This window comes from Medicago truncatula, chromosome 7, assembly GCF_003473485.1.
Source record: "Medicago truncatula cultivar Jemalong A17 chromosome 7, MtrunA17r5.0-ANR, whole genome shotgun sequence".
Taxonomy (NCBI): Eukaryota; Viridiplantae; Streptophyta; class Magnoliopsida; order Fabales; family Fabaceae; genus Medicago; species Medicago truncatula.
In genome coordinates, this window is record NC_053048.1 from 4,848,116 (window position 1) to 4,867,569 (window position 19,454).

General features: G+C 30.2%; 1 protein-coding gene across 2 annotated transcripts in view; it reads left to right on the forward strand.

The window, feature by feature from the left end:
- Nucleotides 1–13,162: 13,162 nt before the first annotated feature.
- Nucleotides 13,163–19,454, forward strand: part of LOC25497554 (putative methylesterase 11, chloroplastic) — a 55,875-nt gene continuing 49,583 nt past the window's right edge. The window contains exons 1-5 of one of the 2 annotated variants that reach the window (XM_013592168.3): nt 13,170–13,675; nt 15,802–16,038; nt 16,717–16,860; nt 17,050–17,181; nt 18,049–18,667. In XM_013592168.3, coding sequence (XP_013447622.1) covers nt 13,337–13,675; nt 15,802–16,038; nt 16,717–16,860; nt 17,050–17,181; nt 18,049–18,321 — 1,125 coding nt within the window. In that variant the 5' untranslated portion in view covers nt 13,170–13,336 and the 3' untranslated portion in view covers nt 18,322–18,667. Of the gene's footprint in view, nt 13,676–15,801; nt 16,039–16,716; nt 16,861–17,049; nt 17,182–18,048; nt 18,668–19,454 lie in introns of those variants that run through there. The other variant, XM_039827427.1, reaches the window with a different exon arrangement.

The window sequence follows — 19,454 nt, forward strand, 5'->3', positions numbered from 1 at the left end:
TTTCTTTCCTTCCATATTTCCCAAGCTACAACAAACCAAATGACCTAAAGAATAGAGCGGTGCACCTTTGTTGTACAACCGCTACAGCTAAACTGATTAAAATGATCCGACACCTGAAAAGGGGCAGCCACTGACAAGCCTAACAACCTTCAACAGAACATCTTTATGCCACAAGGAAAAGGCAGCCACCGAAGACACTAAAGGAGGTTGAAGAGTAAGATATTTGTAGGCATTTCGAACAGTGAAAGCCTTAGATGATTCTAACGTCCAAAGTCATTTATCAACCTGTAAATTCATATTCTGAAGCAATAATATTAGTTCCCCCAACAGCCCTTCCTCCCACGCAAACAACCTCTGCCTCCACCTCCCATCCTAAATGGCACATATCCGACACTGAAGCCCCCTTAAACGACAATAAATCATATAATCTATTAAACATGACCCTAAACTCCTCTCCACCACACCAAACATTCGACCAAAAGAGAGTGATCTCCCCATTACCAACCGACCTACTCACGTGGTTGGTAAACCACTTCTCCCTACATATAATTCGAATTGTGTTCAATATGTTTTGTCGATATGCAACTCAATTTATTAAAATGACATAATTGTAAATGATATAATTTAAAATGACATAATATAAAATATAAATATTGACACTGACTTCTTAAAAAAAATTGACAATAAAATTTAATAATACAATATATTGTATTAATTGAATAAGAATTCATAATACATTCACATTAACACGTTGTTAATTGTAATAAAGCTAATTGTTACAAGAAGATGGGAGTGCAAGGAGAATAAGGTTTGCCATCCGTATCGTGCACCTTGGGAAGAATTTGGGAGAACAAGATGACAAAACATAAGAAGGTGGAGATTAATCGGAACTGTGTCAATTTTTACATTACCCTTTGCTCTAAAATGGTCTTTGGGGGTTGACGCATTTCTGATTCTATTTTCCCAACAATTTTGCGAGGTTTCGGCAAATACACTTTAATCTGTATATTTACATGTTTTGGATAGCATGAACAATTTTATAACAGTTTGGATTATATTTGCCAAAATATCGTTTGGATTATATTTTCCAAGCAAGGGGTAATTTTGAGAAGAAAAAAATAGAGCGCGTGAGAAACGCATAAGCAAAGCATGAAAAAGCAACAACATTCATCAATGGTTTCAATACAAAATTGTGGACTTACTTGATAAAGAAGAAAAGTGAAGTGCTAGAAGTGTTTAACAAGTTTAAGTCTGTGGTAGAAAGACAAAATGGTCACAAAATTAAAACAATAAGAACAAATTCAGGAGGTGAATATGTATCAAATCAAATGATTTTACTGCTTTATATGTGATAATAAAGAAATAATGGTCCTAACTTAGCCATGGGTTGAGCCTTGGACATGACCTAAACATTTCTAATCCAATATTTTTGTTTGCTTTAGTCAAAATTAGAATTGTCTCTGTGAGCTTAGCTCAGTTGGTAGGGACATTGCATAATTTATGTAGGGGCTGGGGTTCGAACCACAGACACCCACTTCTCCACAATTAATTGTGTGAGCTCTAGCCATTAGGCTACTAGACCAAAAAAAAAAAAAAATAGATATTTAAAACAAAACTATATATAAAAAAGAAATCTTAATTAGAAATTTATTTAAACAAATGCATATTAAACAATTCATATTAACCATGAGGCTGGGTAAATTTTGCACAGCGACCATGTTTTTCTTGTAAGAAAATAAACAATAGCAATGTTCTTTTTTAAGGATCAATGGTATCTAGCAAACAAATGAAATAACGGTATTCTTTCATGGGATAAATGAATTCTCCTTCCTTAAACAACATAAGTATCCGTAACCAAAAAAGAATTATACAAGTACTATATATGTGTAAAAAGCATATTTAAAAAAAAGAAAAGTTGATCACGAATATTTAAGAAAAAAAAACATTATCATATGAAAATGTGTACAGTAAAAGTGGCTCGTTATGTCATGTGATAATTGAAGACGTTGAATCTATAATCAGAACTTTAGAAGTACAGGTTCACTAGAATTATTTGGACATCAATGTTTAGGTTGTTGGTTGTTGTTAGTTAGTACCTCAAATTCCCAGGTACTGCATGGAGCATATGGAGGACAGAAGAAGCATGTGAAAAGTAAAACTTACTATGAATAACATGATAAAAGAAAATCTTTCGTGCAATTGTGGGCAAAAGGAACATCGAGTGTACGATTAAGCGCTACTCCCTCATGTTAAGTTTATAAGAAAAGAATTAATTTTTAAGTTGATTAAATACGTAATGTATTTGGTACTCCCTCCGTCCCTTAATAAATGACCCAGTTGACAATATACATTATTGACTTGACATACTTTGACCACACTTTTATACTAATTCACAAAGATAAATAATATCATGTAAGATGTTGTTGGATTCGTCTCGATGAGTATTTTTAAAATATTAAATTTTTATAATTTTTTTTAATAAAGAATTGAAGATATCAAACATAAAATATATGCATTGGTATTTGTGTCAGAGTCAACTGGGTCATTTATTTAGGGACGTAGGGAGTATATATTATAGACTAAATACATTAAATATTTAATGAATTTAAAAATTAGTTTTTTATTTATAAATGTGGTCCGAGGGAGTATGGTGAGTTTAATAAAATCGCGTTGAGCTATTGTGACATTGTAAAAATAATAATAGAGTTTTTGCAAAATTGATTACAATGTCACCCTAATTTAATAGAGAGGAATGATTCATGGACATCATATTCGATAACCGACATCCGACATCGTATTTATATACGGTCGGTATACATTTTATTGTTTTTTAGTAATTTTTTATGTACCTTGGTTTTGTGCATATCAGTTTGAAGAGCGAAAATCATACGTTGTATATACGTTGTCGGGAAATTGATAACGAATCAAATCAAACAAACTCACTGAAAATTAAGATTTATTATTTTTTGAAAAAGCTAAAATGATATATAAAACACTACTAGATTTTTAGCACAAGGAATGTCAAAGGGTCTGGACAGAATCAAAGTAAGTGCTGTTTTAGAAAAGAATTTCTTCTTTTTTTAAAAATGTTTCGTAATTTTTTTTTAGATAGACGAAATGACAATTAACCATTGAAATTCACATTATTTCATAATTTTTAAATGTAACATTAATTAATTTAAATTCATAGTAAAAAATTTGTGTGGAATTATTATAAAAAAAACTTACAATAATTTTCACCCTCTTTAATTTACTGAGAAAAGGAACCACCATAGCAAGATTTAAATGGAACTTAAAATGATAGGTACACATAGCTATACTCGTGGTTGGAGAATCATAATCATGTGTTAATAAAAAAGCACTCAACATAGAAATGATAAGTTGTTATAAAATTTAATTTAAGTCGGATTACAAATTGACCAGATCCATAAAGTTGATTTGATCATGCCAACAAGTTCAATCAATTCATGTAACCTTGTTAATTATTTGCTACTTTTGCAGAATTGTATAGGATCATGTGCATTTGATGCACGCTATGATGGTAGATTCACATGCTTGGTTGAACATATATATTGTTCATCCTAATTATGTAATGCTTTAATTTGGTAATGGCCCTCTTATGCATCCTTTAGCTTATAAGATTAAAGAAAGTAAGTAGTGAAGTGGTCCTCACTTAGAAATATTAGTTATAGATAGAGTGGTCCTGAGTGAAACCTATCACAAATTGGACTTGAATTGTATAGAGATTATTCTGGAGAAAAGAACATGTGATTCTCAACATTAATTTGGTTATTGCTTTTGTGAACCTTATGACCTCACGAGGGAGTTGCCTTCATTGTTCCTTAGAAACTACCTTTTCTGCAACAAAATAAAGTGTTTCTAAACGCCTCATCCACTAACAAGGTGGGGAATAGACCAGTTGAGTGTGGAATTGGTTTCATGTTTGCAACACACAAAAGTATGTTTGTACGTTTTCCGTTAGGTTTTTGCCGTGATTTTTAGAAGCTTTAATATTAACTTCTTTGCTAACGTGATTTTTTTACCATGATTTTTATCAAACTCTATTTTGCAAATAATGTATACTTCGATTTTTTAAGACTCAAGTCTGACCTGATAAAATAACTCAAGGCATAGATGTAACATGTCATATACAATAGATTTGTTTTTGGGTCTAAAGTCTAAGGTACCATTTGGCCTAGCTTTTTTCAGCTTCTTTACGTTTTTTAGGAGAAGCTAAGTCAAAAACAATATCAATAAAGTACCTTCGAAAAAAAGTAATTTATTTTAGAATGCATAAAATTGAATGAAATGAGCTTTAACCAAAAGTTATTGAATGCTACTTCAAAAAACTACTTCTCCCCAATTTATTTTACAAGCACCTCTCTACAACTCACGCTGACAACCTTTTCTTTTATTTTTTCAATATGTTTTTTTCTTCCATTTTATTTTATTTTTTGAACCGATCCATTTAATTTTTTTAATGACGGTCCATTTAAGTTTATTATCTATTTTTAAGGAATTTTATTATCTTTTTATCACTTATATATTAATTTCAATATCTTTTGATTATCACAACCTCGCAAATATTTTTATTCACGCTGTCAATGAATGACACCGGATATTTTTACTCTCTTTCTTCAACCTCGGAAATATATACATACACATTAATGTTTAGAGTAATACTTTATGTTCGTCTGTCTGTTTTTTTTGTTACGCTAATGCGTATAATTTTTTTTAGTGTTGCGTAATTTGTAATGCATATAATTATTTTTATAAAATTTTGATTTTAATTAAAAGTACAAGTGTAGTTGCCTAAAAAAATTATACTTATATATATTTTACACATTTGTATTGTAACAAACTATGCATATTTTTTTCTTATTAAAAAAACTAAACATATATTTTCCAATGACACCAGTAATGTAACAAATATAATATTATATAATATAAATTCTTATATTTTTGACTGACACTAAAAATATGGTATTCTTATAACAAAAAAATTTATAACAAAATTTATTATAAAGTATAATTGGAAAAGAAAAAACCAATTATTCTCATTATATACACACACATATACATATTATAGATGTTATCTCTGAATATATGATTGAGCGTGACGAAGAAAGCAATATAAATGAGGAAATCAGTTCATATAATCCAGGAAGAGTACAAGATGGAGGCTACATGAATAAAGTTAGAAATTAAATAGGAGTTGCGTTGATAGAGAGTAGAAATGTTTGAGTTTGTGATGATTTATGTTTTTTTTTTTAAAAGATGATTATTGTTTTTAATTTTCCAAACTACTTTGATATTATTTATGTTATTATTTGAGTCTCCTTAAATTATTTCTCCTATTCAAATATTTAACAAGTCCTTTATATGATGATACAAATTTGTATTCATGTTACACAAAATAAACGTCATTGAGTAAATATAGTATTTGTAAAAATATATCTTTTATATTTTAAACATTTTTTCCCTTCAAAAAATATTTTAGACATTTTTTTATTTATTATGTTAATTCATAATGAATTCAAAGTTTTTATTTATTTATAGACAATGCATAAATATATGCAAGGTTCCGGGTTCAAACCCCATACACCACCAAAAAAATAATAAATTCAAAGTTTTGTACAATATTTTGCCAAACAACTTTTAACTTAAAAATAGAAGTTTTAGCGAATTTAATTTGGCATAAACAGGTTCCTCTGAAGGTCTCTATTCTTGCATTGAGACTCTTTCGGAATAGATTACCGATGAAGGATAATTTGTTTGTGCGTTGTGTTCTTTCTAATGATAACCAGCTTTGTATGTTAGGTTGCGGTGATTTTGAGACTGCGTAACATCTGTTTCGCTCTTGCCCGTTTTATGCTGCCTTGTGGGGTCAAATTCGGTCTTGGTTAGGGATAGCTACCGCCGAGCCTTTTTGTGTGTCAGATCATTTTTATCAGTTTGTGTATTCCGCAGGTGCCTCCCGTACTATTTGCTCTTTCATGCAACTTATCTGGTTGTGCTCTGTGTGGGTTATGTGGAGTGAAAGAAACAGCAAGGTCTTCAAAAATAAGGACCATACCGTTCACCAATTGGTAGAGAAAATCAAATTTCAATCTTTTTGGTGGATGAAGGCTACTAATATTTCTATCCGTAATAATTTTCATATGTGGTGGTTAAACCATTTTATTTGTTTGGGCATTGACTAGTTTGTTTTGTTTGTCTCTATTTTGTCTCTGTAAATGCTTACTTTTGAGTTTTTTCTAGCACTCCTTGTGCTTGAAATTTTTCTTTGGGTTTTTAATGTATATTCCATTTTTGCTTGTTCAAAAAATAACTTAAAAATAACTTTAGAACTAAAAAAAATAAAGAAATCAAACAGCTTTGTTTTTTTTTTTAAAGAGCTTTATTTTAATTTTGTTTTAAAGTATTTTTTAGACCGAAAAAAAGTCTGACCAAATAGTACCTAAGTCTGACCATTTTAAAAGTATGGTATATGATTTTTTTTAATCTAATTAAACTTCTATTTCATATGAACATAATAAATAAATAATTTGATTTATCCTTAAATAGGCTAACAAGTTAATAAATTAATGTGATTAAACTTCATTTTAGAGAATTTGATTTTATATGATGTCGTATTTTGTTCTATTTTTAAAAAAAATACATATGTAAAAAAACAATGGAGACTAATATGCTTAAAATATTAAAAATGTAAACAAATTTATAATTTAATACAAAATATATAGTATGATAGAGGAATTAGTCACTTTAGCCCTTAACTGTCAAGGAGTCATCAAAATAGTTCCTGAATGCACAAAAATTATAAAATAGTCCTTGAATATAATTTTGTTAGTCAATTTAGTCTCTGCCATTAGATAGGTCTGATAACAATGATGTGGCAATATGACAACTACCACGTAAGATTGTGACTATGCAAAGCCTAAACACATGGCATGGACCAAAATGAAGAAATAAAAAAAAAATGACAAGTGTTCCTTAAAAAAAAAATGACAAGTGTTAAACCTAAAGCTGATAAAATGCTCATTTTAGTCCCTTATTTATGATTATAGTTTAATTATGGTCCTTGGGTAATAAAAAAATTGGGCATACTGTCCCTAATTTATTACTACAATTTCATTATGGTCCCTGTGCTTTAAAGTTTGCAATTTCTTATGAAAGTAAAAAATAACATCCAAATACCAATTTGAAGCAATTTATCCATGCAATTAAAATAAAAGTATTTGTTACAAAACATGTCTTTCATAGCAATACCATAGATAATACTCATTAATAATCCAAACACCAAATAAAATCCAAACACCGAATTACATAGTTACATAGCAAAATATAAAAGGTTATGTTTGGGAGGGAATACGAAAGGTCATGTACAAGTAAAATGTTGCATTTTGGTATTAGAGGGAGGGGTGGCTCATTCCCATGTAGGACCTCGCATTTTGTCACATAAGACGTCATGTCATCGTTAACAGACCTATTTAACGTCAATGATTAAATTGATTAACAAAATCTACATTCAGAGACTATTTTGCAATTTCTCTACACTCATGGGCTATTGTGACGACTCCTTATCAATTCAGTGATTATTTCCCTAACAACAACAACAACAACAACAACAATAAAATATTATTCATATTTATCGTTCAGTATGATAGGTCTAGATTTTTGTGTGAGGCATGCATCCTCACCTTTTTAGTTTATTAGTTAGATATATGCTTCTAATTAAAAGAGCATTGGTATTCTCTATTTAAAAACACCTGAACTAATTTAGGTGTGATGTGGGCTAAGCCATAGCCCCCTGTCGAGTTTCAACATGGCCTATATATTCCAACCCTTATCAACTTATGTCTTGCAAATCTTGTATATTGATGTGAATTCAAAATCTTTGTCAAAACAAACAAGAATAAAGACGTGGATCAAAATAATAATGACAACCAATAATCAAACAATTCAAGCAATAACAAGAGACTATATGTAAAACAAATTCACGATTAAACCAAATAACATAGATAAACAAGAAGAGAAACAAAGTAATACATAAATATCGTATTTTTAGTTGAACCCAAATTTGACTTAAGGTGAGAGACCAACTCTTCAAGCCACTATATTAAGCCTTTACTAGAGAGATAAAAAGAAGTTACAAAAAATTAACTTTACCAACTCTCAAATGAGCAAACCCTAAATTCTAACATTTTTCCCAACCTCTGAACTAAATAGGAAATCCTATGATAGATGTAGTTTTGCACTTCAAAAAGAAGTATTTAAAGTTTATCCTACCAACGATATTGCAATATATAAGCATGTATCCTTCTTTCTTTAAAAAAAAAAAACATGTATCCTTCTCTCCTATCCCCCTCTCTCCCTCTGACTCTATCTCCCTAATCAAATAAATATCTTATAGAGATTAAATTCGAAAATTGTGATTCAGAGACTAAAAACATATGTAGCCATGAATAACATTTTCTCCTCTGACCAATGTATTTCTATACGACGTCACGTCAGCAAAAAAAACAGTACATACGATCACATGGACTTTTTCATTAATCAAATGAAGATTGACCTAAAATCAAAGATCAAAATGCTGACTAAAAAATTAAAAAAACACAAATATACAATTTTTATTAGGGGGCTTCTATGGTGAAATTAGAAAATTGACTTTTTTGAAAAACTTATTTTGTTTAACCAATGGTATAACTGTCGATGTCATGTGAGCTAATGTTCTGCTGGTGGACCACTCTAAAACTAAACTTTATCTTACTACAAATCAGTCATCATACAAAATATTAAGGGGAATTTCAATCTTGGTGCACAAATGAGAATCTATGTTTAATTTTGATTTAATGAGGTATACAATTGCAATAAATAAATATATAATGACACATTTTATGAACAAATGTGCAATACACCATATAATTTGAAGCGACATGAATTAAATACACAAATGTTCAATGATTAGTCATTTAACTTTACCAAAAAAATCATTTTCATGACTTTACCGTAGAATTTTTCTTTTTATTACAGGACTTAAATTGTAGAATCTAAATTTCATAATGACGAAAAACTATTTAATCCGACATGCTTGCTTTTACTCAACAACCGACTTGTTTGTTGTATCAACAAATTTTGCCATCCATATTTATTCGGTGTCATAGGTATTTAATGTAGCTTCCCTTTTCATTATGTATTTAATGTTTTTTACTAGCTCTTGATAAAAAAAAATGTTTTTTACTAGCTAGTACTGACATTCTATTTTATTTATTTAACAGAAGTATTGATACTATACAATTTTAATTTTTACAGAACTAATGATATTCTATACAAATAAAGGACAAATACATTTTTACCATATTCAATTTTTTCATAAAAATTATAAGAAAAAACTTTAAAATGTCACAACTAAACACTTTTCAAACAAGTCACTTTTATTGAAGTTTCTTCAGGACACTTTATTTTTGATGAAAAATACATACATAATTTATCTGCTTTCCAGCTGAGTCGCTTTAAAGTTGCTTAAAAAATAAATATATTTGGGTCCAGTTATAGAAAATGATACTCCAAATTATTTTAGTTGACTGTGAAATTCGTTTGATAGCTGATGCATTATTGTGTCATGTAAAAAGATGGAAAGTTCAAAAGAAAAGAGAGAGAAAGTACGAAAAAAACCATGCACAGTGTTTTTTGTGTTAATTATGAATATGATGATATTTTTGGGTAACAAATCATGCATAGTTGAAGTAAAAAAAATCATGCAGATTTTTTTTTTTTTTTGAGAGGAAAATCATGCAGAGTTGAAAATTTGTTGTGCAGCTTCTAGTGGTTGACATTTGACAACATGAATATTCATTAAATTTTGTGGCAACTTCCAACGTTCACAATAGTGTCAAAAGTACCCTCAACACAGTGGCAAAAAGGTCAACTAACTTCATATTTTCTTTTTTGAAGGACAATATAAGAATCCAAATATGGATATAAACCACCTTTAGATGACTTCAATATATTACGAAAAATAAAAAGTATTGTAAAAAATATCATGTCGTAATTTTTTTGTTGTTGTTGAAGAAATCATGTCGTAATGTTTATTACTACTAGCTAGTAAGGATATTCTATAAAATAAAGGATAAATATACATTTTTAGCATATTGAATTTTTGTAATGAAAATTAGAAGGAAAAATGTCTTTATAATTATCACTAATAAAAACTTTTCAAACACGTCACTTTTGCCTCAAGAAATTTGAAGGACACTTTAATTAAATGTTAGAAAAAAAAAAGTTACTCCCTCTGTCCCGCAATAGGTAATTCATTTTGAAAATGTGTAATTTTGACCTAACTTACTTTGACCATATTTTTTATTAATATACAAAGATAAATAATATTATATAAGATGTTTTAAATTTGTCTCGATGGGTATTTTCAAAATATCAAATTTTATAATTTTTTCTAATATATTATTCAAGATATTTAAACTCAAAATTATGCATTAACATGTATAATATGGTCAAATATGTCATGTATTATGGAACGAGACGGAACGAGTAACATAATTTAGCTGCTTCCAGCCGAGTCACTCTTGAGTTGCCTAAAAAGAGAAATATTTTTAGGTCCAGATAGAAAATGATTGCATGTAACTTTTTGAAATTCGTTGGGTAGCTAATGTAATGTTAAAAGATGGTACTACTAAAAACCATGAGTTGTTTCTTTTTGGTAACAAATCATGAAAAGTAGAAAATTTGTTGTGCAGCTTCTAGTGGCTAACATTTGACAACATGAATTCTCATTAAATTTTGTGTGGCAGCTTCCAACGTTCGCAATAAAGTCAAAGTTGTAGCCTCACACATTGTTAAGAAAGTCAACTAATAAATGAAAGCCTTGTCGGAAGTTTGAAGATCTGGGTTTGAGGTTGGGCATCCAATTTGCTCCTTGATAGGGGTGGGGTTACTTGTTGTTGAAAGAGACTTGGCTCGATATGGTTCATCGATTTCTTGAGTCAACCTAATAAGTGTTCTAAATACATTTTCTCAGAAATATAATAGAATTCTTTCTATTCAACAATGCCTTACTTTTTTTTTTTTTTTCAAGTAGCTCAGTGGTTACACAATTTAATCGTGGAGAAGTGGAGTGTTTGAGGTTCGAACCTCGAGTCCTGCATATAATATGCAATATGGAAGGAAAAATACTATTATCATTAAAAAGTTATAAAGGTGTACAAGTAGAAACTATTTTTTTTTTAATTTTTTTTACAAAAATAAACGATATTCATTCATTCAAATTGATAGAGTACATCGATACAATTCAAATCCAAATTCGTTAAAAACAAAAAGGATGAATCTGTTAACAAACTCACAACATTCATGTTAATAGCATAAAATGACAAAGTACATATGCCTACAAATATGACTATATATTTAAGTCTCCGAAATACTCATGTCTCCGGATCTGCAATGTTGATGACACCAAAGTCATTGATCGGATCTGCACTTGTTCAAAACTAATCTTTCAACCTGAATCAAATAAACACCGCACTAAAACGTGAAATCAAAAACACACCACACAAAGACGGAAAATCAAAACAAACAGAGTCGTGCAGAGATGATGGAATCACAAAAACAAACGAAAGAAAACTGAAAACATATGAAATCGCTTATTCAATTATGGTAGAAGGAAAAACAACTCGAAAGAGTGATTTTTAGGTCAAAATTGACTCTAAATAACCTCTTTGACAAGAAGAAGAAGAAATGGATGACGGCTAAGGTTTGAGAAGTAGAAAAGAGAAAGAAAAAGGAAGGAGATTTTTTTTTTTAGGGAAAGGAGTTTTTTCTGTTGTTGTGGTGTAAGTAGAAACTATTTAAATACCAAAAATATTACAAGTTTCATTGTAGATGCTATATGAGAAACTATAAGACTGCTGTTGTTGAGACGTTTGACTTCAATTAATTGAACCAACACGTTGGATTAATATCATTAGAAGGTGGTTTTTGATTTTGTTTTCATTAACTATATTTTTTTTTGAGAGAACTATAAAAAAATATTAACAACTGGTACATTCCAAAATAACAATGATTAATTTACTTCCATTTTAAAACGTTTATGCACCAAAATAATTCAAATCCCAACCTGGTCATATCATATTTTTGTCAAATAAAGAATCTGGATATATCACATTAGATTAATCAGTCACATGCACGTTTTCTAAAGAGAAAATTCAATTCAAAATTTCCAACTATCAATTTCCTAATCCTCATTCTCATCATTCTTATTATTATATTCTTCTCACTGTTATACTATTATCATGATAAATGTTTTTCTTAGGGAATCATGATAAATGGTTAATTTCATACGAATCTAATTCTAAATAGTATATTTATACCATTTTCGAAACAAATGTTCACTTTCAAAATTATAGTGTGTCTAAAATGGATCTTAATTCACTATTTTAAGACAGAAAAACATAGTACTTGCGTGTCTATCTTGTTTATATTGATCTCTTTTATCTTATCTTATCTTATATATTAAATCGGCTCCATGCATCAAAGTCGTTGAATGAGTTCTCCAAATAAAAAATGTTTAATATAGCGAATAAATTGTCCATTTTTATAAGACTTTTTTTATTTTATTTTAAATTTACGTGTTTTTCTAAAATAAGTCATATATTTTGTGACAGAGATAATAATATAAGAGGAAAAAAGTGAAACAATATAGATAATCTAGTTTTATTTGTTTGATCAAATAACCTAATGGCTGAAATTAACATTTTAAAGTGAATGAGTGAAGTGTTCGATGTTGAAATTCTGACTCTACATATAATAATGTATTGTCCATGTTAAATGAGCTAGACTCATGGAAACAAAAATCTAGTTTATTTTATAGATCATGCTGATGCCCCAAACATAAAGATATACCAAAATAAAAATTAGTTTTTTTATTTTTTATTTTATGGTTTGATTATACAATTTTCAATGCAATAAATATTATATAATTTAATTTTTTAATATTTTTAACCAATATTCCGGAGCACTGATTAACTTTTCATTTAGGTTATTGAAGGATAAATATTAAATAGATAATCTAGTTAAAATATATTTTCCTATTATATTCGAGATCGTAGCATTATAATTCATGTTCATTTGGCAGTAGACTTATTTTGAATGATACGTCACCAAATGTTCTTTCCTATAAACAAACACACATTCACATCTCTCTTTTTACACCAACTTCTCATGAACCTTCCTCAACAATCATAACCCCCCACAACAAAAGAAAAAACTCCCCACTCTTTCTTTTTCTTATACACACCCCCTTCCTCTGCATGCACCCCCACCAACAACAATGGGTAATCTCTGTTCTCTTCTCAAACCAACCCAACAACAAAAATCACTTTCTTCTTCATCCAAAAAGCAACAACAGCGTTACTCAGCAGCTTCAACAAGCCGCAGAGAGAAGAAGAAACTCGACGACGCTGTGATTCGAGAACAAGCAATAGCAGCTGCTTTGTTGTATAAACAGCATCAACAGAATCAACAATTTGATCGATCAAGTTCGTTACGTTATCCAAATGGTGCTTCAAAGAGGAGTAATAATGGTAGTAATGTTTTGCCTCGTAGTTCTAGTTCTAGAGCTAGATCACTTACTGACCCTCTTCTTCAACCTCATCAACTTCTTCATCAGGTAATGTAAAATCAATGAAATTTTTTTTTTTTTTTTAATGGGTATCAATGAAAATTTCTTTTCTTGAAATGGGTCATTGTGAATTTTTGAAAAAAGTTTTTATTTTTATTTTTTATGTGGGTTGGTTGATTTGGTTTTCTTATGCTTATGTTGAAAATTTGGTCAAATTTTGTGTTAAGGTGGTTTTTTTTCTTCATATTTATAGGGATCAATTGCATATTTAAGACTAATTTAGTTACTATACAAATTAAAGAAAAATAATTTTTTATTGGTTTATTGTGTATTTTGAAAATTTGATTTTTTTGTGGGTTGGTTGGTTGATTTGGTTATTTTTTTATGATCATGTTGATTTGGTCAATTTTGGAGTTATGGAGGTTTTTGATTTTTATTTTGTTTGAAATGAAATTAAATATTTCTTAATTTTGGAATTTTTTAAAATAATAACTTGATGAGGTTTATATGGGTTGAAAAATGTGAGTGATTAGTCTATTAATCAGTTTCTTTTAAAATGATTAGAAACTAGTTTTTTTTTCCTTCTTCTTTCTAATGTGCTATTGTCTATAGAAAAAAATTGATAATATTTTATAGGTTGGTTGATTTGGTATTTTGTTGCTCTGGTTGAAAAATTTGTTGGTTTGGTCAATTTTGGAGTTATGGAGGTTTTTGATTTCTGATTATTAGTTTTTTTGAAATGAAATTGAAAATTTCTATTTTAAGGCCTTTATTGAAGCTATGGTTTTAAAATAGTTTTTTCTTAATGGTGTGTTAATGGTTTCTTAGACCTGAAGTATAGAAGGAATTGGTGTGTTATGACCCATGATCAGGTTTCTTAAACTTGTAAAATCAGAAAAGTGGAAGCAATTAAAATAATCTGTTTGATTTATATCCATTGTTTATGTTATTAGTTCAATGAATCCGGACATTGTTGTGAAATAAAGTAACTCGTTAAATTCTGATTCATCGTCGTCGTGTAAAATGTTTACAATTTCAACAAATCACAATCAATTATACTTGTAATGAGTATGACAAACACAAATGTAGTTACAATTGAATGAAATATTTTTGATGATCTGACGATTATGATTGATTGACAATGTAACAAATCTTTGTTAATTTTGTCAATTTTGGAGATATGCAGTTTTTTGTTTTCTATTTATTAGTTTTATATAAAAAAATATAAAATTTCCAAATTTGAAGCTATGGCTTTAAGATATTACTTGATGAGGTTTATAGGATGATGTACTTTCTTAGACCTAAAGTAGCTGATAGAATTCTAGAAGGGAATGGTATGTTATGACTCATGATCAGGTTTCTTAGACTTGTAAAATCAGAAATGTATGGCAATTAAAATAATTTGTTTGACTTATATCCATTATTTCTGTTATTAAGTTCAATGAATCAGAACATTGCCATGAAATAAAGTAACTTGTTTGATTTATACCCATTAATGTTAGACTTAAAGTTCAATTTTGATATACTGTAAGTGTAAACAAATTTATTCCGTCAACAAATCACAACCAATTATATGTGTGACCTTAAAAATAATTATGATTGAATTTTTAATTTTTTAATTTTTTGACTCAGAAATTATACTTTTTCAATGATCTAACAATTATGATTGATGTTGTAAAATATTTTTACACGGATGATGTATATGAATTAAATCTTTAATGTTACTAGTTCAAGATGGACTTGTACGAGCATGTGTTAGAGCCTTATTGGTGGCATTTGATATAGACTATTAAATCATAAGTTTCTTTGAAAATAATGTGTCCAAGTCTTAAATAGTTTGAAGGCATTTGAACGAAAATGAGTTTTGACCCCTTGAAGTGTTTTTTACTAGAAGTTAAGTTTGGCTTTAAAGGTAACCTTGTTTTTGTCTCTTTGTTGTTACAATAGAGATGTCGAGGTTTCTAAAATGAGATTGAAACTCATATGGAATCCAGTACTGTTTGTATGATTTGATGCAGTAACCTTGTTTAAATGTAGCGCCATTTTCTTAAATAAACAGTGTTGCGTTATATTGTTAATACCTTAATTTTATCTTTACCAATTGTAGGGTGAAATTGTCGGCTCATCATTCTGTATTTTCTTTAGCTTATACATGTAGGTTTTGAATTTGACAGGGTGTAAAGGTCGATGATCTTGAGACCAATCATTTTGTCCTTGTACATGGAGGTGGCTTCGGGGCCTGGTGTTGGTACAAGACTATTGCACTTCTTGAAGAAAGTGGTTTTAAAGTAGCTGCCATAGATTTAACTGGTTCTGGAGTTCATTCATTTGATACAAACAACATTACAAGTCTGTCACAATACGTTAAGCCTCTTACCAACTTCCTTGAAAATCTTCCTGAAGGCCAAAAGGTACTTATCGTATTGCTTTCCAAATTTGCACAAGTGGCTTATTTTATTGTCGCTTTAATTTTGTTGTGTTTGAGTATTTGAGTGGGGGAGGTAGGATATATGCCATTTAATATATGTGTTCTATTTTCAATTAGTGCCAACTTACGTGAAAATTATGGCTTTTGGATCCAAGTTCCACATAGTAAGAAAAGCACGAAGTCGTGCAACCAATAGATCGGCCCCGTTGGATCAAAATCAGTTCATGTTTTGAATTTAGGAAATTGGATTCAAAATATCAATTCGAAATACAAGCCTTCGGATTTTGATCCAACGACCTCGGATTCTTGACTGCAGCAACTGCATCAGTCTTTTACTGCAAATCCATGACTTGTTTGACTACATTTCTCTCTGTTTTTCTCCCTATAATATGCATTTTAACAGACATTAAAGAAGACACTACGGAAGTTTTTGAATATGCATTTTAACAATAGATTGAATATTTCTGAAAATTCTGAAAACTGCTTTGTTTTCGGTGTTTTCTGGAAATGCATGCTCTCTAGTTAGCTTCCATTTTCTCTATCATAATTAAAAAGAAAAATGCATAACCAATTGTCATTATAGCCACCGACATACAAAGAAAAATTTGAAAAAAATATTCCTGACATTTTGTTCTTACTTTCTGTCTGGTTCTTTATTAAGGTGATCTTGGTTGGACATGATTTCGGTGGGGCTTGTATATCCTATGCAATGGAGTTGTTTCCGCTTAAGATTTCCAAGGCTGTCTTTATTGCTGCAGCAATGCCAACGAACGGACAAAGTACTCTTGATATCATTTCACAACAGGTTTTCCATCTCTCCCCAGTATTACGAATTTACTATAGGTTCTTGTAAAATTATAATATCACATCACTCCTTTGGAGAATGAGTACATTTAGAAGGGATTGAGATTGAATACAAAGATAGAGTATGTCATATGAATGAAGAATTCTTGTAATCATTTACCGATGATTTGATTGTTCCTATCTGTTGCAGGCAGGATCAAATGATCTCATGCCACAGGCTCAGAAGTTTTTGTATGCGAATGGAAATGATCACCCTCCCACCGCTTTTGATCTAGACAAATCATTGTTAAGAGAGTTGTTATTCAATCTAAGCCCTACCAAAGTAAGTAGTAGTATACATTTTTATTTTTTTCTTCGCTTTTTCGCATTCGACTTTTGAGAGCCTTATTTTATCATTTGTTTAGAGGCAGGGGCATGCCTGTACTTTTGGTCAATTATTTTTTGTTTCTAGTTGGTATAAACTTGAATTTTACAAACGTTATATACTTCTATTATTGCAAATTACCTGGACATATACATAACACATTGATCCCACATCAATACCAACTCATTAGGGATTAATTTCACTATGAAATTTAGGCCACATCAGTGACAAATTTGCCAATAATTACAATTGTGCATCGACTATTTACTGGCCAATTAGTCCACGAGAGACCTAATTTTTGTAGGCATATTAGTCTCTGGTGTGTTGCTATTGATGTAAGATCAATGTGGAGGTACCACATACTTGGTTAATGTGCCATGTCATAGTCCCTAACGGTAAAAGTTAATAGAGGGACCATTTTCAGCGACACCTTACAATTTCATGGATGTATTTGCCAATTCACAAAATTTAAGGTCTATTTTGACCGATGTTTAAAGCTTTGAGGACTAATTTTCCTATTCACTCATTAAGATGACACATATGCGACATGCTCCCTGAGGAAAATAATATCGCTTCTGGATAATAACAATAAGATATAGTGTACTATGCGATGAAGTCTTTTATGTTAGATGTTTCCCTAACCCACCAAGTACCCACTCTAGTTTTGGGTCTGCATTTGTAAATATACTGATTACTGCATAATGCAATAATATGTGATTTGGAATCTAAACATTCAATTGTTTCTTCCTTTTGTAATACTTTGAGACAGTGCTTATATCAGTTTTCCCTAACCCTCCTTGTTTGTTCATTGTTCTTTAAATACAGGATGTTGCATTAGCATCTGTTTCGATGAGGTCAGTACCATTCGCACCAGTTTTAGAGAAACTTTCCCTTTCAGACGCGAAATATAGAACAGTGAGGCGGTTTTATATAAAAACTCTTGAAGACAATGCCATACCTACTGCACTGCAAGAAAACATGATAAATGCAAGCCCTCCAGAGAAGGTTTTCCATTTAAAGGGCGCTGATCATTCTCCTTTCTTCTCAAAGCCTCAAGCTCTTCATAAGTTATTGGTAGAAATCTCAACAATACTTTGAGAAAAAATTCATTACCTAAATTGTTTGTGAAGCTTCATTCACGCTAAAGCTTCACTAAAATGAAATTTTAATGTATAGTTCCTTTATCATGAATGAGTATTGTGTGCAAGTTACAGGTTTCCTTCTTCCCCTTCTTTTTTTGGAGTTCGAATTAGGAAAACTAGCTTGTATTGTATCTTCCACCTAAATGTAGCACCGACACTTCAAATTGAAGACGTGTTCAGTGTCCGACACATGTTATATTCTGACATAAGAGAGACACACGTGGTTGGTTACATTCAATTATTTATATTTTTCAAATTATTATCAATGTCAGCAGATCAGTATTAGTGTTGTGTCTGGTGTTCATGTTTGTATTGGTGTTTCATGCCCTCAACTCATAACAGGCATTTCTTGCAAAAAAAACTTGTTATATTGCTAGTGTTACATGTAAAAAAGGCCAAAGTTTGATGATTAATAAAAGGGAAATGCTAACCGATGCCCCTGGGGCACCGGTTAAGGATATGAAAAAGGAAATTATATAGTAGTTAATACATTGAAATTGTTTAATTAATTTATAATAAAGTCAGAAACAGTTTACTTTTATGGTAATAATTCCCTTTTATGGTATGCTTAACCAGTGCCTTAGGGGCACCGGTTAGCAGGACCCAAAAATTACAAGTAACCCTTATTGATTAGAGAAAAACTTGCCACTAATAAGTAAATCCTATGGCAACAGAAAAGATAAGGATAACGCATTGGCAAGTTGCAAGGAAGAAATCGAATGTTGTATTTTTAGGATGTTTTTCACAATATTTTTGCATGTCACTCAAATAATATCAATATTTTGTACAATTATTGTGCTTTACAGTTGAAGAAAGCTGAGATGCTGTGTTTTGTTTTGGCCTATTCTCTTTATGATTGATGGTCATTCATGATTATGTTGCTATTTGGGAATGCCTCCGGTGGTGGTTTTAAAAATTATAATAGGGGAAAATTTTCAAGTATTAGAGTAAAGAAAAGCTCAAATGTGTGTTGTTAAGTTACAGAAACCTTTTTTGTTTTTCTGTTTTTATTATTTATTTTAATTTTTATGAGAAGTAACAGAAACATGAGCACTTATATAGTCACTAAAAAATAAAACATAGTTGGCA